Raw genomic sequence first — 17,429 nt, 5'->3', positions numbered from 1 at the left:
ATCTCAACCCCAGGTAGTGTATTTATAATTATTATAAACATATATATCTTATATAATAGAAATAATAATAAACATATTATAAAAATATTAGCAACATTTGGATAATAAGTTATTTATAATATTCTTTATAGTGTTGTATGCATATATACTATGTGCTGTAATGCTATAGGACACTGAAAGTGCACGCCCTGGTGCTGCATTACGAGTCTCCAAGCTTCCACAGCTGGTTTACATCATTAACACTAACATGGGGGTCCTGGCTGGAAGTAGGGGGGTCATTGTTAATTTATTCATGCTACTGGGTCCTCAAAGTGCACTCACTGGTGCAGCAAAGAGTCTGAGAGCTTCCACAGCCCAGAGAACTTTTCACCTGTGCACCAATCCCTCACAGCTAACCGGCAAGTGGAATTAATGAAACAGCGCTGTAACAGGATACAGTTTCTAACACTGAGCTGAGGTTTGTCTGTGTGGGAAGAAATCAATGACCTTTCATCAGTCACAGCGTTTTTTAGCATTGATGAGGCCACAGAAGAGCCTCAAACCGTTGTTGTCATTTTGCTTTCATACAAATAAAATTGAATTGAACAGTGTGGAAGGAGGAACTCTTACATTAGAGTTTGGCACATCAAGCCTCTAATATCCTGTAACATGGATTTCATTCTGTAACTGTCTTGTCCCAAAAAGCCGCCCGGCAAAATATAGAAAAGCAAACCCGCAGAGATGAAATATTAATGCAAGCATACTGCTACTTAAGTAATGCAGGGGAAAGGACGGAGAAAGCATGGCTATAGATTTATCGTGCACCGAGAAGCTGCTCTATCTTCCTCCTGTCTCCACATCAGCTTTTGCTTGCGGAGCCTTCTTAAACATCACACGAGGGTAGATGCCTCCAGTCTGGCCACAGCATTTACTATCAAAGACAGAGCATTAGTTAGACCATATTGGATGAGCATGTCATTAAATACAGCTGTTACAGTCAGATAAATACCTCCAAAGTCTATATTTGTAGCACAGGAAGCACACGAGGCCGAGCACCAGCAGGACAATGAAAGCTACTACAATGACACCGATCTGGGAAGGAGGCATTCCTGAAAAGACAAACAGCCAACAACATCTAACATCATCTCAAAAGGTCAAGTAGTTTGTTCAAAGGTACAAAAACAGGCATTTTCTCAGAGCTTAATACCAGTCTTGAGAAATCTGCATGCAGTTGCACTACAGTCATAATAACGCCACAAATAAATGCTCTAATTTATCTGTGAAGTCATAAATAAACAGAGTGGGTTTAGCACTAGTTTATCAAAGTTTGATCTCCTCACTAACTGGTGCTGAAGATCAGTTCTCTGCTAACATGAGCCACAGCGAGGCACCTGAGGCCTGAGCACGCTACCTGTGTATCAAATGCCTACCTGTGTCATCAATCAGAGCTTGTGGAGGGCAGACGGCTGTAAAACAACATCAGAAAATCACATTAGACTTATAAATGAACACAGAAACTCTAACACGGGCTGAACAAATAAAGACAAAAATTTTATTTAATTAAATTTAGCACGGTGATACTCACGGGTGCAGCTGGCTGTGTAATCATATGCTCTTTGCTATGAAGAACAAAGACACAGTGATTGTGATTAAAGGTTGTTTTCACAGCATAGAAAGCGAGTGGACGTCTTTAAGTTCTTTAAACTTAAAGACGTCCACTCGCTTTCTTTCTGAGCTCCACAGACAACCATGACCTGGATGACTGAGAACCCACACAGACATTTTCACAGTATATTCATCTCATCATTTCCAGATTAAACCCCTCCTATGAACACACTGTTCACCCCACAATGCTTAACATAACTCAGAAAATCTCCTCCCTCACATGTTTGCATTTTTAAACGTTTTTTTATGACTTAATTAGTTCATAACAAGGTATTTTTTAAAGAGTCATACCTTTATCACGCAAGTGGCTGTGAAGCTAACGTTGCCGATGCATTTGGAGGTGATTAGTGTGCCAAAGCTGCTGCTCATCACGGGCTGCAGGAACAGGCCCCCGTGGTGTGCGATCACAAAATCCTAAAGTCATCGAATTTAAATAAATAATTAAGAAAACAATTCAACCACATTATATTAAAACAAGCCAGACTATCACACTGTAAGTAAGTCATAATAGATCCGAATGCCTTCTCACTGCACACATGTTGATATGTCATAGCTGCTTATGTTGGACAGATCAAACTGCTCTGGTTTAATCACACTTACGGTTGCATTGGACCACGTAAACATGCAGCGGGAAGCCTCGTTTCGTATATCAGGGGACAGGTCTGAGATGTTGTATGTAGTCTTTTTGCCAGCGTGAGTGACGGTGCACATCATGTCACGCGCACTGCAAAGCTGAACAAACACCCCTGGGAACAAAATGCAGTTTGAAGTTAAGTCATGTTACAGTTATGCACATGAATATTTTATCAGCACTTAGTGCACGAGACAATGAAGGTAAAGCTCATGCTGTGAGGTCAAGGACTACGTAGGTCAAAGTAGGTCACGGTTTCATTTTCTGTGTCAGATGTTAAAGTTGAGTTTAACAGTCATGTTTTGGTTCAGTAGGAAGAGATGAATAGATCAGGATGTGTGAGCTTACTACAAGCTGCCCGTTAGAAACTCAAACTACTTTCAGTATGCTGTGTCGTCCCATAAATACTGGGTCACGTGGTTAGTGGCACTACTCACACACATACACAAACAGCACCGACACGAGTGACAGCAAGGAAACCTACTCCACACCCCCTGGCCCGCCCCGTCCCGCCTCCCGGGAATTCCCTCAGTAATGCCGAAATTTTAATACTCGTGACTGGTGACCCCATGTGTGAGTGTGATATGTGAGTTACGCCGCAGATGTAAACCGTGTTTACACGCAAAACAAAATCGATGAAACCAAACCATCTGTGGCGAACACAGAACTATTAATTCTGCAATAAATACAGAATACATGCAGAATACTACAGAAATTACTACGAATACTAGTACCGCCCCGAACTGCATAAATAACAAAATCTAATAGTGTAGGAGTACAAATACTACCGGTGCAGCAGCTTTAAAATAAAGCGGTAAAAATCACAGCGAAGAATAATTATATTATAACATATTCAAATGTCCTTAAAGAAAGCCGATAGTGCTACTTCACAGAGTGACGCAACAGTCAGAACATGTATTCGCTCCAAATCTTTGCCTCTCTGTCATGCAGCTTTCACGCTTTGTTTCCAAGCAACAAAATAATAATAGTAATGATATTAATTATCGTTATTAATTAACAGGTCACTCACATAAGAGCGCAGCAGGAAACATCTTTCGTCGCGCGTGATCTCCACTTCTTTCATGAGCCTGCAGCCAGCTCCTGGAGACTTCTGTCTTGTGCTCGCATTTTTTCACATCGTTGCAGGAAGTGAGGCTTTCAAAATAAAGTTAGAAAGAAGAAGCTTAGATTTCACTATTTCCCAGACGTGGGTGAAGATTAATATTGGTCTTTAAATCAAATTATTTTTTTCAATTGAAGTTTCACTTTATTCCAGGTGTAGTTTTTAATCCAGTGTAGGGGATTTCCTGTTAGTGTGTGAGTGTGTTTGAGATGAACCAAAAATAACAAACCATAAAGTAATATGTTATTTATCTATAATAATGCAATAAACACGACCAGTTATTAAAACCGCTGCTGAAAAAGCAATGAGTGATGCATTCAATCCAAATGGAGCAGCTCCTGCAAGCTTGTTTGGCACCGATTAAGAGTAGTCTCAACTACTGTGCGCGCGCGCGCGCGCACACACACACACACACACACACACAGCTTCAGGCTAGTTTATTATTTCTCATATTTGAATATTGTGCTTTATGGTTTCAGATTGCTGCATTGAAGTTAGGCTTGTGCTTTTATTGTTAAAAATCCTAAGCGGAACTTCGTACTTTTGATGATGCAAGCGGGAGTAATGTAAATGTAAAGTAACAATACCATGAAAATGAGGGAGTCGGTGCAGCAGGACGGGAGCGGGTTTCGTCCTGATGATGTGATCCAAGAGGAATGGCTATGCACTGGGCTGCTGGGATTAAACCTAATTGAATGTGATACACGCGCTTCTGCGAGTACAAGCATGTACTCCTGTCCCTCAGAAACTAATCTCTAATCCTAAATGTAGTCAGTTTCAACAGATGCTGACATAAAATTCCCTAAAAAATCAGAGTGAAAGAAAATTAAAAGCATTCGTGACCTGATGTAGCTGAAAAAAAAGTTAAGACCGCACCAAGGTTGAGGATCAGAAACTCTGTGAGTAATGTGCAATAAAGAAGGTGCTTTCACGTTAAAGTAGACATCAAATAGAGCGCTGCCTTGCCCACATTGTTTCAAGCTTCCAAGAAGCTCATCAGCAGAAATACAGAGAAAACAGAGAAAGCAAAAAATCCCCTTCATTGTTTCACTGTATTGTCAGACTAGCTTCTTGGAACTGACGTGAGGGTTACTACAGTTCAGGTAGCTTTTCTAGAAAGAGACATAAGGACTCACTCTGAATGCAAGAAAAGAGTAAAGAGAAGGCACACAGCAGCTTGTGGTACAGTCACAAATACTGGTTTCCACAAATTTTGCTGCTTCAGTTTTTATGATAGCAATTTCCATGTACTCTAGAATGTTATGAAGAGTGATCAGATGAATTGCAAAATCCTTCTTTGCCATGAAAATGAACTTAATCTCAAAATTTCAATTTCCACTGCATTTCATCATTCAGCATTTCATGCCATAAAAGGACCTGCTGAGATCATTTCAATAATGTCCTCATCAACTCAGGTGAAAATGTTGACGAGCACAAGGCTGGAGATCATTATGTTATGCTCACTGAGTTAGAATAGCAGACTGGATGCATTAAAAGGAGGGTGATGCTTGAAATCGTTGTTCTTCCAATTAAACATGGTTACCTACAAGGAAACACGTGTAGCCATCATTGCATGCATCCTCCTGGCAACTGTGGTGGAATTTGTAGCAGAGCCGAATTGAGCTCCAAATGGCTCCAAAGATAAAATATATCCGTGTGCACGCTCCTACATGCTGCAGCTTAAGGGAAGTGGGCTGACGTTTAAGGTCCTGCGTACATTTCTGCAGACACACGTACGCTGCTGGGGGACTTCCATGATGCACCGAGCGTTTCACTTTCTCTGACCATGTGTTTATATAACACTCTGCATTTAATCATCAGTTATCTGGCTCTCTTCCACAGCATGTCTTTTGTCCTGTCTCCCTCCCTTCTGCAGGAGGATTCTTCCTGTTAGATTGGCAGTGGGAAGGAAAATCTTCCCAAAGCAGTGCTTGCGCATAGGGAGTGGTCAGATTGTTGGGGGTTTCCCTGAATTACTGTACAATACGCTGTATGATCTTTACCTTCCAATATTAAGGGCCTGGAGATGACTGTTGTTGTGATTTTCACTAAATAAATAAAATAAAATTGAACCAAATTTTCCCTCTCATCTGAAAAGCTTCTGTCCCTGAAAGATGTGAAAAAAAGAAAGAAGTTGCACCCACAACACACGATAAAGACAAAATCATGATCACAAACAGAAGATTTTATTGATTTTAAACAAAAGGAAATCACACTGCGATACAGCTGGGTTAAATATATATTTCATCTACAAAGCAAACCAGCTTAAAATTGACCCTCACTAGTGAGGAGTCTCTTCTTACAAACTTTTCCACGGAGGCCCTGAGAGGTCAAACGCACTGCAACTTTGGAAAACAAGGAAGTGAGACAATAATGTGACGGAGCAGCTGTGGAAGTGACAAACGGAGAGCAAACAGCTAATAGCACACATGTATCTACAATCTCACATCAATTATGTGATGATTGTGTTTCTACTTGTGGATGTTTCTCCAAGTTCCAGTGGATTTGATCTCTCTGGGCCATCGTAAATTTCACATTAAAACCCGAATAAAAGCCCTTCATCAAACCGTCTGCATGCATAGTTTAAAAGTGAAGAAAAGCCATGTCTTCAGCTGCTCCCATTGGGATCCAAGTGCATCTACAGATAAAGTGCTGCAACTTTAAATTTGTCAGGGTTTTCTTGTAAACTGCTGCAGGCTCCTTCTTTCTAGTACCTGCAGCAGGCGGAGGTCAGTCTAAAGAGGCACACAGCATTCACTCAATCCACTGATTTTAAAGCTTAAGTTGCTGATTTGTTTCTCATAAAAATTTAAATCCTCTAATAAATTATGACATACTCTTACTTGGTAACCCTGTAGTAGCAGAATAGCCCATGAAGTCATGAAAGTGGCCTTTGTCAGGGCCATTACAGCTCTGATCTACTGACCCGGTGGACACATTTTACACATTAATGCACTAAAACAATGACTTTATTATTCAAGCGTATTTATTATACTGGGGGTCCTGAGTGGAAACTCTGCTGTGTTTCTGTAACTGCCTGACAAAAACACAGAAAAACAAAGATATATAACGGACGAATATCATTAATAAAATACTGCAGAGGCATCAACACAAAGTTTGAATCCAGCATGTGCAGAGAAACTTTTACACGCTGCTCTCCGGATTTCCCGTCTCCACATCAGCTGGTATTCGGACTTTCCTCTGCAGTGCGGAGTCTTGCATCACGGGCGCACCATTGTTTCTTCAGTGACAAGAGAATAACTATTTAAAACACGTCAGGTAACTGTGATGCATTTATATGCTGACACAATTAAAAGAATACCTTCTAGAGCGCACGAGGCACACCATGAGGCCTGCCAGCAGTAGGACTGTCAGGATAACCATGACAGCAATCATGAAAGGAGGGATTACAGTCAAGCAGGACTCCCCTAGTACCAAATCACAAAAACAGTTTCCTCAAACCACTATTTCCTTTTTAGGAATTCTAGTTCTGTGATGCATGACTTTTGTTGTGCTGTAAGAATGAAAGTGAAAGACAGCTGTCTGTGGTTTTGCAGCTGCAGCAATTTTACTCCAAGTAACAGAAGATGCGTGTGGTTGAAAATTTCCAGCATCTTAATCACCAATTCCTTTTAACTTTGATCTAAAAATCATACGTTATGCAGATTAAGACTTTTGTCCCACCTTTTCCATCAAACAGACCTTTTGCAGGGCAGGTAGCTGTGAAAGAAAGAGAGAAAAGTCATAAAAAGCTCAAATGATATGAAAAGGAGAAGAAAATATTCAGAACATTGCTCATGTGGGAGGACGGTGACTAACTTGTGCAATTGGCTGTGTAATCTCGAACCGTCCCCTGTGGAAAATAAACAGACAATTAGATGTCTCAGTTTATCTGAGAATTTAACTGAGAGTTTATCAGTTTACTATGTGGTTGCGATACTTCTGAGCATGTTTATCAGATTTCCACAGCGAGCGAACACACTCCTAAACTAAGCCTCTGCGCCCTTACTGTTCTTCGAAAACACTTTGCCCACAAACCATGCAAGCACAGAAACTTCACCCTCACATCTTAGATTGTCTTTTATGCTCTAATGTACCTCTAAGACGACATGTCCTTCATAGACAACGTTTGGGTAGCAGCTTGAGGTGACGAGAGTGTCGCAGCTGCTACTTATCACCTGCTTCGCGTGGTCCAGGTGGTTTGCGAGGACACTTTTCTGAAGTCAGAAAATAAAAAGAAATTTTAAAAAACAGTTCATCACACAACAAAATCACATGTTCTTACAGATATATTTGAATAAAGCTTGACCTTAAATGTATGATAATAGTGTTAACCACATCTTAAAATGGGAAGCTGCTCTGAGTCGTCCTACTCACGTCTGCAGTGATCCAGGAGAACTCGAGCTTGGATCTGTTTGCATCCATGAAATCAACAAACTTCTGGATGTTGTATTTGGCTGTGCCACCACCGTGGGACACATTGCACATCAAGTCCTGTATGCTGGAGAGCTGAAGTCTACCTGTGGACAAAAATGTGCTTTTATTGGTATTTAATCTTTATATTTATGGTAAACACAAACAAGCTAATAAGACTCAAAACCGCCATTAATGTCTTTATGCTTGTATGAAAAACAGACATTGTCCTAATCCGTGCATACAGCTGTACTGGAGTGACGAGCTCAGGTATACTGATATACCAAACTTGAAAAATAAACACACTCTGCAGATTAGAGGTAAGATAAAGCTTAAAAGCGGTGTTTTGGGTTCTTTAAGTATAGGAAAAGCTCTCATGTGACAGTCTTTGTGCCGCCTTCTTTTTTCTTCTCCAATAACTGTTAAAGTTTCAGTCGGGGCATTTTTGATACATTCTCACTTCCCTTGAAGAAATACGGGATTGTCTGGACAGGTTTCATATTAGGTCTGACAGCTGGTGATTCTAGACCAATAATCACTCGCTCAGATCTGAGTGGAGCCTACAGTAATTAGTCACAGCAATCAACTCCACTGACTTCATTACACACTGTAGCAGACGTCTCCTCGGCCTCTGACTTGATTATCGATCAGGTAAACAGGAAGGAACACCACTAACGCTCACACCGCTCAAGTTCAAACAGTGAGAGCGATGCTTATCTTTGTGCCTGACTTCTGTCATGACACATGCTTGGTCAGCTTTAAATGAGCTGCAACGTCACATTTATAGCATAAATGTGCCACTTTGCTTTCTTCTTTTTCAACAAAAAAAAGTGAAGCAAAGACCCAAAAACAAAGCAACAGTGAAGCTGGGAGTGAAGGTGAGCTTTAAGTGCTTGAAGGAAAACTGAACTCATTCTAACATGAAAAACAAATAAAAGGCACAAATAAAACGATGAATGCAAAATACTCAGGAAACACATTTTAAATGAGTGCAGAAACAACGCAATGCAGCAGACTCACTCAGGTTATTCACACTGAAAGTCTTTTGTTCTTTACTCACTTGAAAGCATCGCTGCCGGTGTCTCACAGTCTTCACAGTCCTTCTGTCTTGAAACGAACTGCAGATTTCTTTTGAAAGCTCCACACAGAGACCACACCTTTAATTCATCGCAGGGCCCCGCATCTTGCCCTTCACTCCTCCACCTACTTCCTCCAACTCTTTGGGGGAAGACCGAGGCGTTTCTCAGCCACAGGTTACAAATCATAACACATCAGAAAAAGGATTTTGCAGGGAGTCACGTAGCAAAATTCAGCCGCCAAAACAATAAAAAGAAATGAGAAAAAAATAGGAAGAAAGTTTTTGGGTAGCTTAAAAAATGAAGGATGAGCAGTGCTCCTTTCTTCAAAGTCACGCTCCAACCTCCGGTTTGTGGAGAAGTTCATAATGAACCAAAGCACACCTCAGAGACCAAAAATGACTTTAAAGTCATCTCACATCAGCCACGCAGAGAGAATCAAGAAGTCCTTTGGAGAAAAATAATCATAAACCACATGGTTTATGCTATACACACACTGTTGTGATTTGGTTGACCTTTGACCCAAACACAAGGAAAGAGGAAACCAAAGAAACAGACTCAGAGCCAAAATTATGGTTTCAGATTTTAAATATAAACATTTTGCAATGTCATTCTGCAAATAATAAAAAACAGAAGTGTTTATTGCAACACTTTAGATTTCAGGAATGTTTCAGTTGAAGCGTGTAAGTGCACGAATACGAGCCGAGTGAGAAAAAAAAATCCCCTTCAGCATGACTAGACAGGGCTGGAAACCATCTAACCCACGATACGGTTACTTAACTTGACCTCATTCTTCTTCTTTATTTTCTTTGTTTTTATTAACCACTACATATATCTATAACATTTTTTTAACATCTATCCACCTCGAGCTGTTTCATTATATGGCTATGAGGATTAAAACCACTTTGATTACAGCAGCTGACAGACTGTTTTGGTTTGGTTTGTTCTGAGACTGCAAATTCTTTGAACGCTCCAGGAAATCTCTAAATTCTTCTTCCACCGCAATGCACACCAGTCACGTAAGGTCACACGGTTGTGGCCTAGTTACCTCAACGTGAGGATGACTGTATACTATGGCATGCTCTGCCAGACGGCTTCATCCCTATTGGCTGACACTACTCACACCACATCCATGCGTGTTCTGTATACTTGTAATGTTACATAAGCTGCTGTCTGACCTGCAGTAACCTCACAGAAAGGGAAACACGGTGACATCACCATGTTATGGAGTAGCATGTGTGAAAGTCAATGTTTTGGGTCAAACAGTTTGTGTCTGTGGCTGAATATAAGCTAAAGATACATACTGTATATAAACAAGCAACGAGTTTGGAGTGTCGCTGCAGGTTCATGTGCAGGGAAACTCCCACCAGTGATTTTTCTTGCAGTGAATTAGAAAAGCCCCTCTGCCCTCTTCCTTCCTGTTATGTACACACACAGTAAATGCTGTTGGAGTTACACGGCCACCCGCAGCACCAGCATGCATTCTGGATTTTATAACTACATTTTTAAATTTTACATCAGCAAAAAAAATGAAGAACGTTTAAGGACTCCTCTGTAGCTTCATCAAAAAGCCCCCACCCCAGAACAAGACTCGTGACTGTCATTGCTTAAATGTGCAGAGGCATCGTGTTCTGAAGTGGCAGCAGCACAAACATGACCAATCATTTCCTTGTGCATGTGTCAATCCACCTGCTCAGCTTCAGTTGGCTCAGAACATATCACCAGATAGAAGACCCAAAAAAAGCCCCTGTAGGAAAAACAGGAAGAAAGAAAAAACAAACTAAAACCAAGCATGAGCTGCAAAAAACACAATGAGCTCATGAGTCTGAGCAGAAGCTTTTAATGAGTGAAAAAGAAACAGTAATACAACAGATAGAGAAACAAATGTTTGATTGACAGCTTAAAATATACACTTCATAAGGACAGCGTAAAGAGGACACATGACGAGTAGTTTAAGATCGCAATGTTCATCTTTATAAGTTATATAATAATAAAAATAATATATTTATATATAAATAATATAGTTTCATATTATAAAATATCAGTAGCATATAGATAGTAAGTCATCTATATTCATCTTTATATTACTATATGTTATATATACTATGTGCTGTAATGCTATAGGACACTGAAAGTGCACGCCCTGGTGCTGCATTATGAGTCTCTGAGCTTCCACAGCTGGTTTACACGGGGGGGGGGGGGTTGTATTAATGTATTAATGCTTTTTGGCTCCTCAAAGTGCACTCGCTGGTGCAGCAAAGAGTCTGAGAGCTTCCACAGCCCAGAGAACTTTTCACCTGTGCACCAATCCCTCACAGCTAACCGGCAAGTGGAATAAAATCAACAACGGGATCGAGGCCGTAGCCAGATACAGTTACAGTAACACTAATCAGTGAGCTGGGGTTCAGCTTTGGCAAGTATAATGCAAAACAGGAGGGTTCGAATCCACTAAACAGCTACCCTGAGGTACCCCTGAGCAAGGTACCGTCCCTACACGCTGCTCCCCGGGCGCCCAGTGGCTGCCCACTGCTTCAGAGACGAATTATTATTATTATTATTATTATTATTATCATCATTAAGTAATGCTTAAAATAAAAGGTCACACATGACTTAGAGTTTAGCACCTCAAGTCTCCAGCATCCAGTCACATAAGTGTCATTCTGTCACTCATTACCACCACTGTGCTGTCATTAACTGTGCCAAAGTACGAACAAAGAGAAACTGAAGATGAGTCCAGAGGAAGTGTCCACACTCCCACTGCATCTACACAGTAAGTGTAGATGCAGTGGGAAACTACAGAAAGCATCCACTCACAGGTGGAGATTAACCTTTTCATGCACACTCTACTTCAAAGTGAAAAAAGGGGAAAGATCATCGTTTCAGATCTGTTCTTTCTACACAATTTCTGGCTTTGCTGCTTCTTTCTTCCCGACGATGTAAAGTCCTCTGGTTTGCCCACAGCGGCATCTCCTGCCAATGAAAACAGAGCAGCAGTTATGAACACGCCAGATGAGGACACAGCATGTCATTGTATGATTTATATACGGGGAGATTACCTGAGATTTTCATTTCTGCAGCACAGGATGATGCATGCAAGCGCTATCACTATCACTATGACAATGACAATGACAGGGATGATCCAGTGATGAGAGTTCCCTGAGAAGGAAAACAGATTTAATAATATTTAATATTGCATTAAAGGCCAAATAAATTATTCACAGCTAATAAAAACAGTCACGTTCTCAGAGTTTATTACCTCTCTTAAATAGCCTGAATGGGACGTCACACAGCATGCAACACTGTTATTTAAAGATGATGTCATAAATAAATAGAGCGGGTAAAAAGTACTAGTGTAACAAAGTTTGATCTCTCCACTGTAACTGGTGTTACAGATATGTGTTATCTAATAATGAGGCCCTTTCCTGTATTTGTTCATCACGTGTGAAAACATGCAGACGCTGCCAAACATTCCTGTGATTTAATCACGTTTCATTTCAGTTTCGTCTCTTTTAGTGACACACAGACACAGTGACATAAATACTGACTGTTTTTTTCACCTTGGTCTCCGGGCAAAGCTACGGGAGGGCAGACGGCTGCAAAAGAACACGAGAAATTCATATTTTACTTCAAAATTGATGAAAACAAAAACCAGACACAATGTGAGGACGGGGCAGCGATACTCACTGGTGCAGTTGGCCGTGTAGTCGAGAGGTTTCCCCTACGGAAAACAAAAAGAGACAGTTATTAGGATGAAGTACTGCTGACAGGATTGTTTTCCCTGCATATTTATTTTGTGATTAGCAGATTTGCAGAGTAAACTCAACCTCTCTTGAGCAAACAGCATTATTCACACTACAACACGTCCGATAACACAGGCAAGTTTTTTCCCTCCAGTGTGGAATAAAGTTTTTTCTCATATTTGGAGGGTTGTACCTTGGAGTTGACGTGTCCTTCACAGAAAAGGTTTTCGATGCAAGCTCTGACAGTGAGAGCGTTGAAGCTGCGACTTATCACCACAGCAATTTGATCGAGGTGGTTGGCGAGGACGTATTTCTAAAGTCAGCAAATGAAAACAAATAAAAATTATCAGCCTGTCATGCGACAAAATCCCGAATAAATACAAATTACATGGAACCCTTTAAAGTTTATGATATATATAAGAGAACATATATGTGAGAGGTCACTCACGGAGATGTTAAACCACGAGAACTCAGGCTTCTGCACATCCTTGTCAGAAAACTCGGTCTGGAGGGCGTACGTGGTCGTGCCACCATCATGGGAGACGGTGCACTTCACTGGCTGCCCGCTCAAAGCCTGCACGAACACACCTAGGAACAGAAAGATGAGGTTTCTTTATTCTGACCAATTACAGTGAGCTTTATAAATAAATGCAAACGTTATTAAGCATGTTGTACATTTAAATATAACCGTCGAGGCAAAGAGTGTGCTCAGGTGAGACAGTTACATGCAACTGATTTATATCAAATAAAGAAACACTATGCAGGGCGCATGTTTTTGCATAATCCATACAACAGTGTACTGAGTGCAGTTTGCATAAAGTTTGGAAGTTTATATTTGTGGTCTGAGGCCAGAGTTATTGTTATGAAGCTGTTTTTTTTAGCTGATGCCAAAGACGAGCTCTCTGCTGAGCTTAAATAACAACAATTAACAGATTAACTACATCCTGTGGAGATGAATGACCCATTTTTAAACCTGAGTGAATCAGTTTTAGTTTACTTTTAGCTTTGGTCAGCTTACAGTGTGTTAGTCATTCTGATCCTTGTGAGTCCCTTCTTTGTGTATTTGTCAGGCGTGTTAACATTTGTAAACATTGTCTCGTGTGGGAGGAGGGGCAGCTGATAAAAATGCTACGCAGTCACATAAAAAAAGGTCACTTGGTCACTATAGCAGTAATAACTCAGAGTGTTTGGGGAAACCTGAACTCTGTACAAAGCTCAATTTCTTTAAAATCTTTTTTTTTTAAATCACTGACAAAGTCAAATATCCGGATGTTCAAGTTTTGGAACAGAAAGGTGGGCCCGCAGGGGAGTGTCATGTCTAGGAAATGATGTAATATGGCCTGATCTTGTGACTCGTCTGGCTCGTGACTCGTGTTGGTTTTCTGTTGTCAAACAAGCACACACACACACATACACACGTGAGTGAGTGAGTGAGTGAGTGAGTGTGTGTGTGTGTGTGTGTGTGTGTGTGTGTGTGTGTGTGTGTGTGTGTGTGTAGACCTTTAGACCAACCTGAACCAAACTGTAAAAATCTGAACGAAACCTCCTCTGCTACACTAAACTAAACTTCCTCTAAAGAAAAACAGATAATCGTCAGTTTAGGACGCGGCGATGAATCCAGCCACAGACGACACGTGGAAATAACTGCAGTGCAGATTACACAACAGGAAACATGTTAGTGTTACCTTCCCGAGGTTGTTAGTAAAACAAGATCGGATCACTGCTCGAGTAAATTTAAGTAAAGACAGTGAAAGCTGTCGAAGGCTGACTGGATACCGAGTGACGCAATCTCACCCTCGGCGTGCTCCTCTCACAATCACACGGACATTCACCACATAAAAATACTTTCCCCTTCGTCATAAAGAGCACACACGCTCTGCTTCCAGGAAGCTTTTTTAAAAGTTCTTTAACAAAACTCACTCAGCAGCAGCGCAGCGCTCAGCCTCCACCCTCCAGCCATCGCTCTGGTGACTAAATGCTCAACTTCCTGAGCTCCTGTCTTTGTTCTCACACGGTCTTCTCTACCAAAACTCCCCCTCAAAAAAACGCTCAATGCCACGCCTTCAAAATAAAATGTGCTGAGAGTTATATGATTTAAAACACATGAAAGGGAAGACTCACTGCAAACTAACACATACTGATCTCTGATCAGCTTCATCCTAGATGGGGATGCACTCATTCACAGCTCAAAGGGAGTCACTGAAAGGTTAGACGAGCATAAAAATGATGTGAATCCCATGGAAATACATTCACTTAAATCTTTTAATAAGTTCTGCTGAAGGTCGACTCAACGAGCCCAAGGCCTGTTACCTTTAGTGATCATGATTGATTAGATCTTTGCCAGCATAATAAGGATTGTTTGGCAGCTCTCACTGGAACCACTGATACTCAGACCAATGAGTATTGGTCAATGTGTGGAGTCATCGGTCTTCCACACTGGAGAGTTTCACATGATCATGGATTGCGAGGGTCGCGACCATAAAAAGCACCTGCTTCAAAAATGTGCAGCAGCCCACATGGACGAGCCAAATGCAGTCTCAGGAAGAGTTTTAAAGATTGAGCTCTTTGGCATCAATGACGCGTGGTATGTTTGGACGAGTTAAGATTCGGTTTTCAAAGCTAAGAACACTGAACCAGCTGTCGAGCATCAGAAGCTGTTCTTCTGCAGTGGTGCTGGCACACTACACAAAGTGGACGCAATAAAGAAAGAGGAGCAGGACTACCTTCGAGGGGCGATCGTGGCTCAAGAGTTGGGAGTTCGCCTTGTAATCGCAAGGTTGCCGGTTCGAGCCCCGGCTTGGACAGTCTCGGTCGTTGTGTCCTTGGGCAAGACACTTCACCCGTTGCCTACTGGTGGTGGTCAGAGGGCCCGGTGGCGCCAGTGTCCGGCAGCCTCGCCTCTGTCAGTGCGCCCCAGGGTGGCTGTGGCTACAATGTAGCTTGCCATCACCAGTGTGTGAATGGGTGGATGACTGGATATGTAAAGCGCTTTGGGGTCCTTAGGGACTAGTAAAGCGCTATATAAATACAGGCCATTTACCATTTACCTTCAAATTGTCTGAGACAGTTGAAACTTGGACATGATGGGGTTTTCCAACAGGACACATTAAACCTGGTTTTGGAATAAATAAAAAAGGCTAACGCTAAAGCCACGACCTTATTTAAAATCTGAAGTCGGGTCCGTGCCAGGAAACTAACCAATTTTAATTTAGACTCCACCTTTTCTGCGGAGACTAGTGGTTAAATATCCAACCAGAATTATGCCAGAAGCACCAGTTTAGCTCACCGGGATGAGCAGGCCTTTGTTGCATGTCTTCCCCTCACCCTCCCTCCACTTTCCTGTCAGACTTCACTGTTACTATCTAATAAACGAGAAAAAAGCCCCCCCAAAAAAAGCACTTTGCCAGAAGCATGTTGATGGATACTAAAAAGCATCTGGTCAAGATACAACTTGTTAAGTTACATTTAACTATATATTAAAGGTGTGTATGTCTACACTTGAGTCTATTGAAACCTAATGTTGTTAAAGGCTGTACAATCATTTCACCAATCAGTTCAAAGAAATTATTAAAACTCACAAATTATCATGACATTCATTGACATTACATCCATGCTGAATGTAAACTCTTGACCGTCTCCATTACCATCACCAAAACACCCAATCAAGGATTTTTCCTTTGGAGATGGCACACTGACCGTGCACTCAGCCACAGTTTTTTCTGATGTCACCTGTCATCAGTAAAGTCTTTAAATCTTAGTATATTTCTAATTATTCAAAAATATATGTGACTTGATTCAGATGTGCTGGACTGAGTTAAAGATGAGCTTTAAGGTTTGTAAACAGTCAAAACTTTGAAGTGGGAGTTTGATTATTGATGTTGCTGCTAAACCTGTTGAGCAACCACTCATACTGAGCCAGCAAAAAGTGCCTGCTTTATCATTCCCCCCAGTAACCTTTTAATAACATATTTTACAGTTAATGTCTTTAATGTGTGATTTTATTTTGAAAAAAACAAAACAGGAAGGATTCTGAAAAAAAAAAGTCATATTAATGACCTGATGCAACCGCTGCGTAGGGTGGCGAAATCATTCGCTCGTGATGACGAAACGTGACGACTTCACCCAGACTGCTTTATTTTGAAAGTATGTAAACAAATGAAAGCACCATTAAACAAGTTTTATCAGCAGCTGATATTTACAGACCCTGTGTAACCATCAGTTTCACTGCATGGCAATAAATTATGTTTAGTTATGTTTAATCTCCAGTAATCTTTCTACATTAACCACACAGGTGCACACTGCTGATAGGGAGTAGGTGAGGATAGTTTTGTTTGTTTGTTTATTTTTAACACTGTATGTTCAAATAAAATAAATGTCATTACAATATATAAAGCATTCAAAGTCATCTTTTTTAATTCATGAAAAGGGTGATGTAATGTGAACACACTGACCCATTTTCAGCCTTTTCAGCCATGTTCACTTAAATCATTCCTGAATAAAGTCAAGTCAAGTTTTCAGGGAGGAAGCTGGTGAAGCAGGAAGAGAACAGTGAAGTGTTTGTGAACTGTTTGGTACAGAAGAAGGGTCTTCCGTTAGAAATATGTGTGTCAAGTATAAAAGGAGTCAACATAATAGAGCAAAACAAGACTAACTGGTTGTGCGCACCTTGGGAGTAATAACTGCAATCAAATATTTACTGATAACTGTCAGTGAGTCTTTCACACCACTGTGGAGGAAATTTGGTTCACTGTTCTTTGCAGGATTGTTTTAACTCAGGTCCACTGGAGGGGTTTCCAGCATGA

The 17,429-nt window shown here is 41.0% G+C and overlaps 2 protein-coding genes across 3 annotated transcripts; both read right to left on the bottom strand.

Moving 5' to 3' along the window:
* Positions 1-816: 816 nt before the first annotated feature.
* On the bottom strand, positions 817-5,186 carry LOC146611891 (uncharacterized). Its single transcript, XM_085343566.1, has 8 exons — positions 5,116-5,186; positions 3,306-3,430; positions 2,245-2,390; positions 1,936-2,058; positions 1,565-1,598; positions 1,410-1,445; positions 989-1,088; positions 817-910 (listed from the first exon to the last, which is right to left on the bottom strand). The coding sequence occupies exons 1-8, from the start codon at positions 5,184-5,186 to the stop codon at positions 817-819; spliced, it is 729 nt and encodes a 242-aa protein (XP_085199692.1).
* Positions 5,187-10,979: 5,793 nt separating this feature from the next.
* Positions 10,980-14,602, bottom strand: LOC146611890 (uncharacterized). Of its 2 annotated transcripts, none has more exons than XM_085343015.1 (7): positions 14,548-14,602; positions 13,076-13,215; positions 12,821-12,940; positions 12,572-12,605; positions 12,433-12,480; positions 11,944-12,043; positions 10,980-11,857 (listed from the first exon to the last, which is right to left on the bottom strand). In XM_085343015.1, the coding sequence occupies exons 1-7, from the start codon at positions 14,585-14,587 to the stop codon at positions 11,782-11,784; spliced, it is 558 nt and encodes a 185-aa protein (XP_085199141.1). In that variant the 5' UTR covers positions 14,588-14,602; the 3' UTR covers positions 10,980-11,781. The 2 variants fall into 2 exon arrangements, with proteins under 2 accessions (XP_085199141.1, XP_085199142.1); XM_085343016.1 differs by having other exon boundaries at positions 12,445-12,480.
* Between the last annotated feature and the right edge of the window lie 2,827 nt (positions 14,603-17,429).

This window comes from Diplotaxodon limnothrissa, linkage group LG19, assembly GCF_057381915.1.
Source record: "Diplotaxodon limnothrissa isolate DT_005_m linkage group LG19, D_limnothrissa_male_GT1.1, whole genome shotgun sequence".
NCBI classification, from domain to species: domain Eukaryota; kingdom Metazoa; phylum Chordata; class Actinopteri; order Cichliformes; family Cichlidae; genus Diplotaxodon; species Diplotaxodon limnothrissa.
This window is presented reverse-complemented; position numbering and strand designations above follow the sequence as displayed.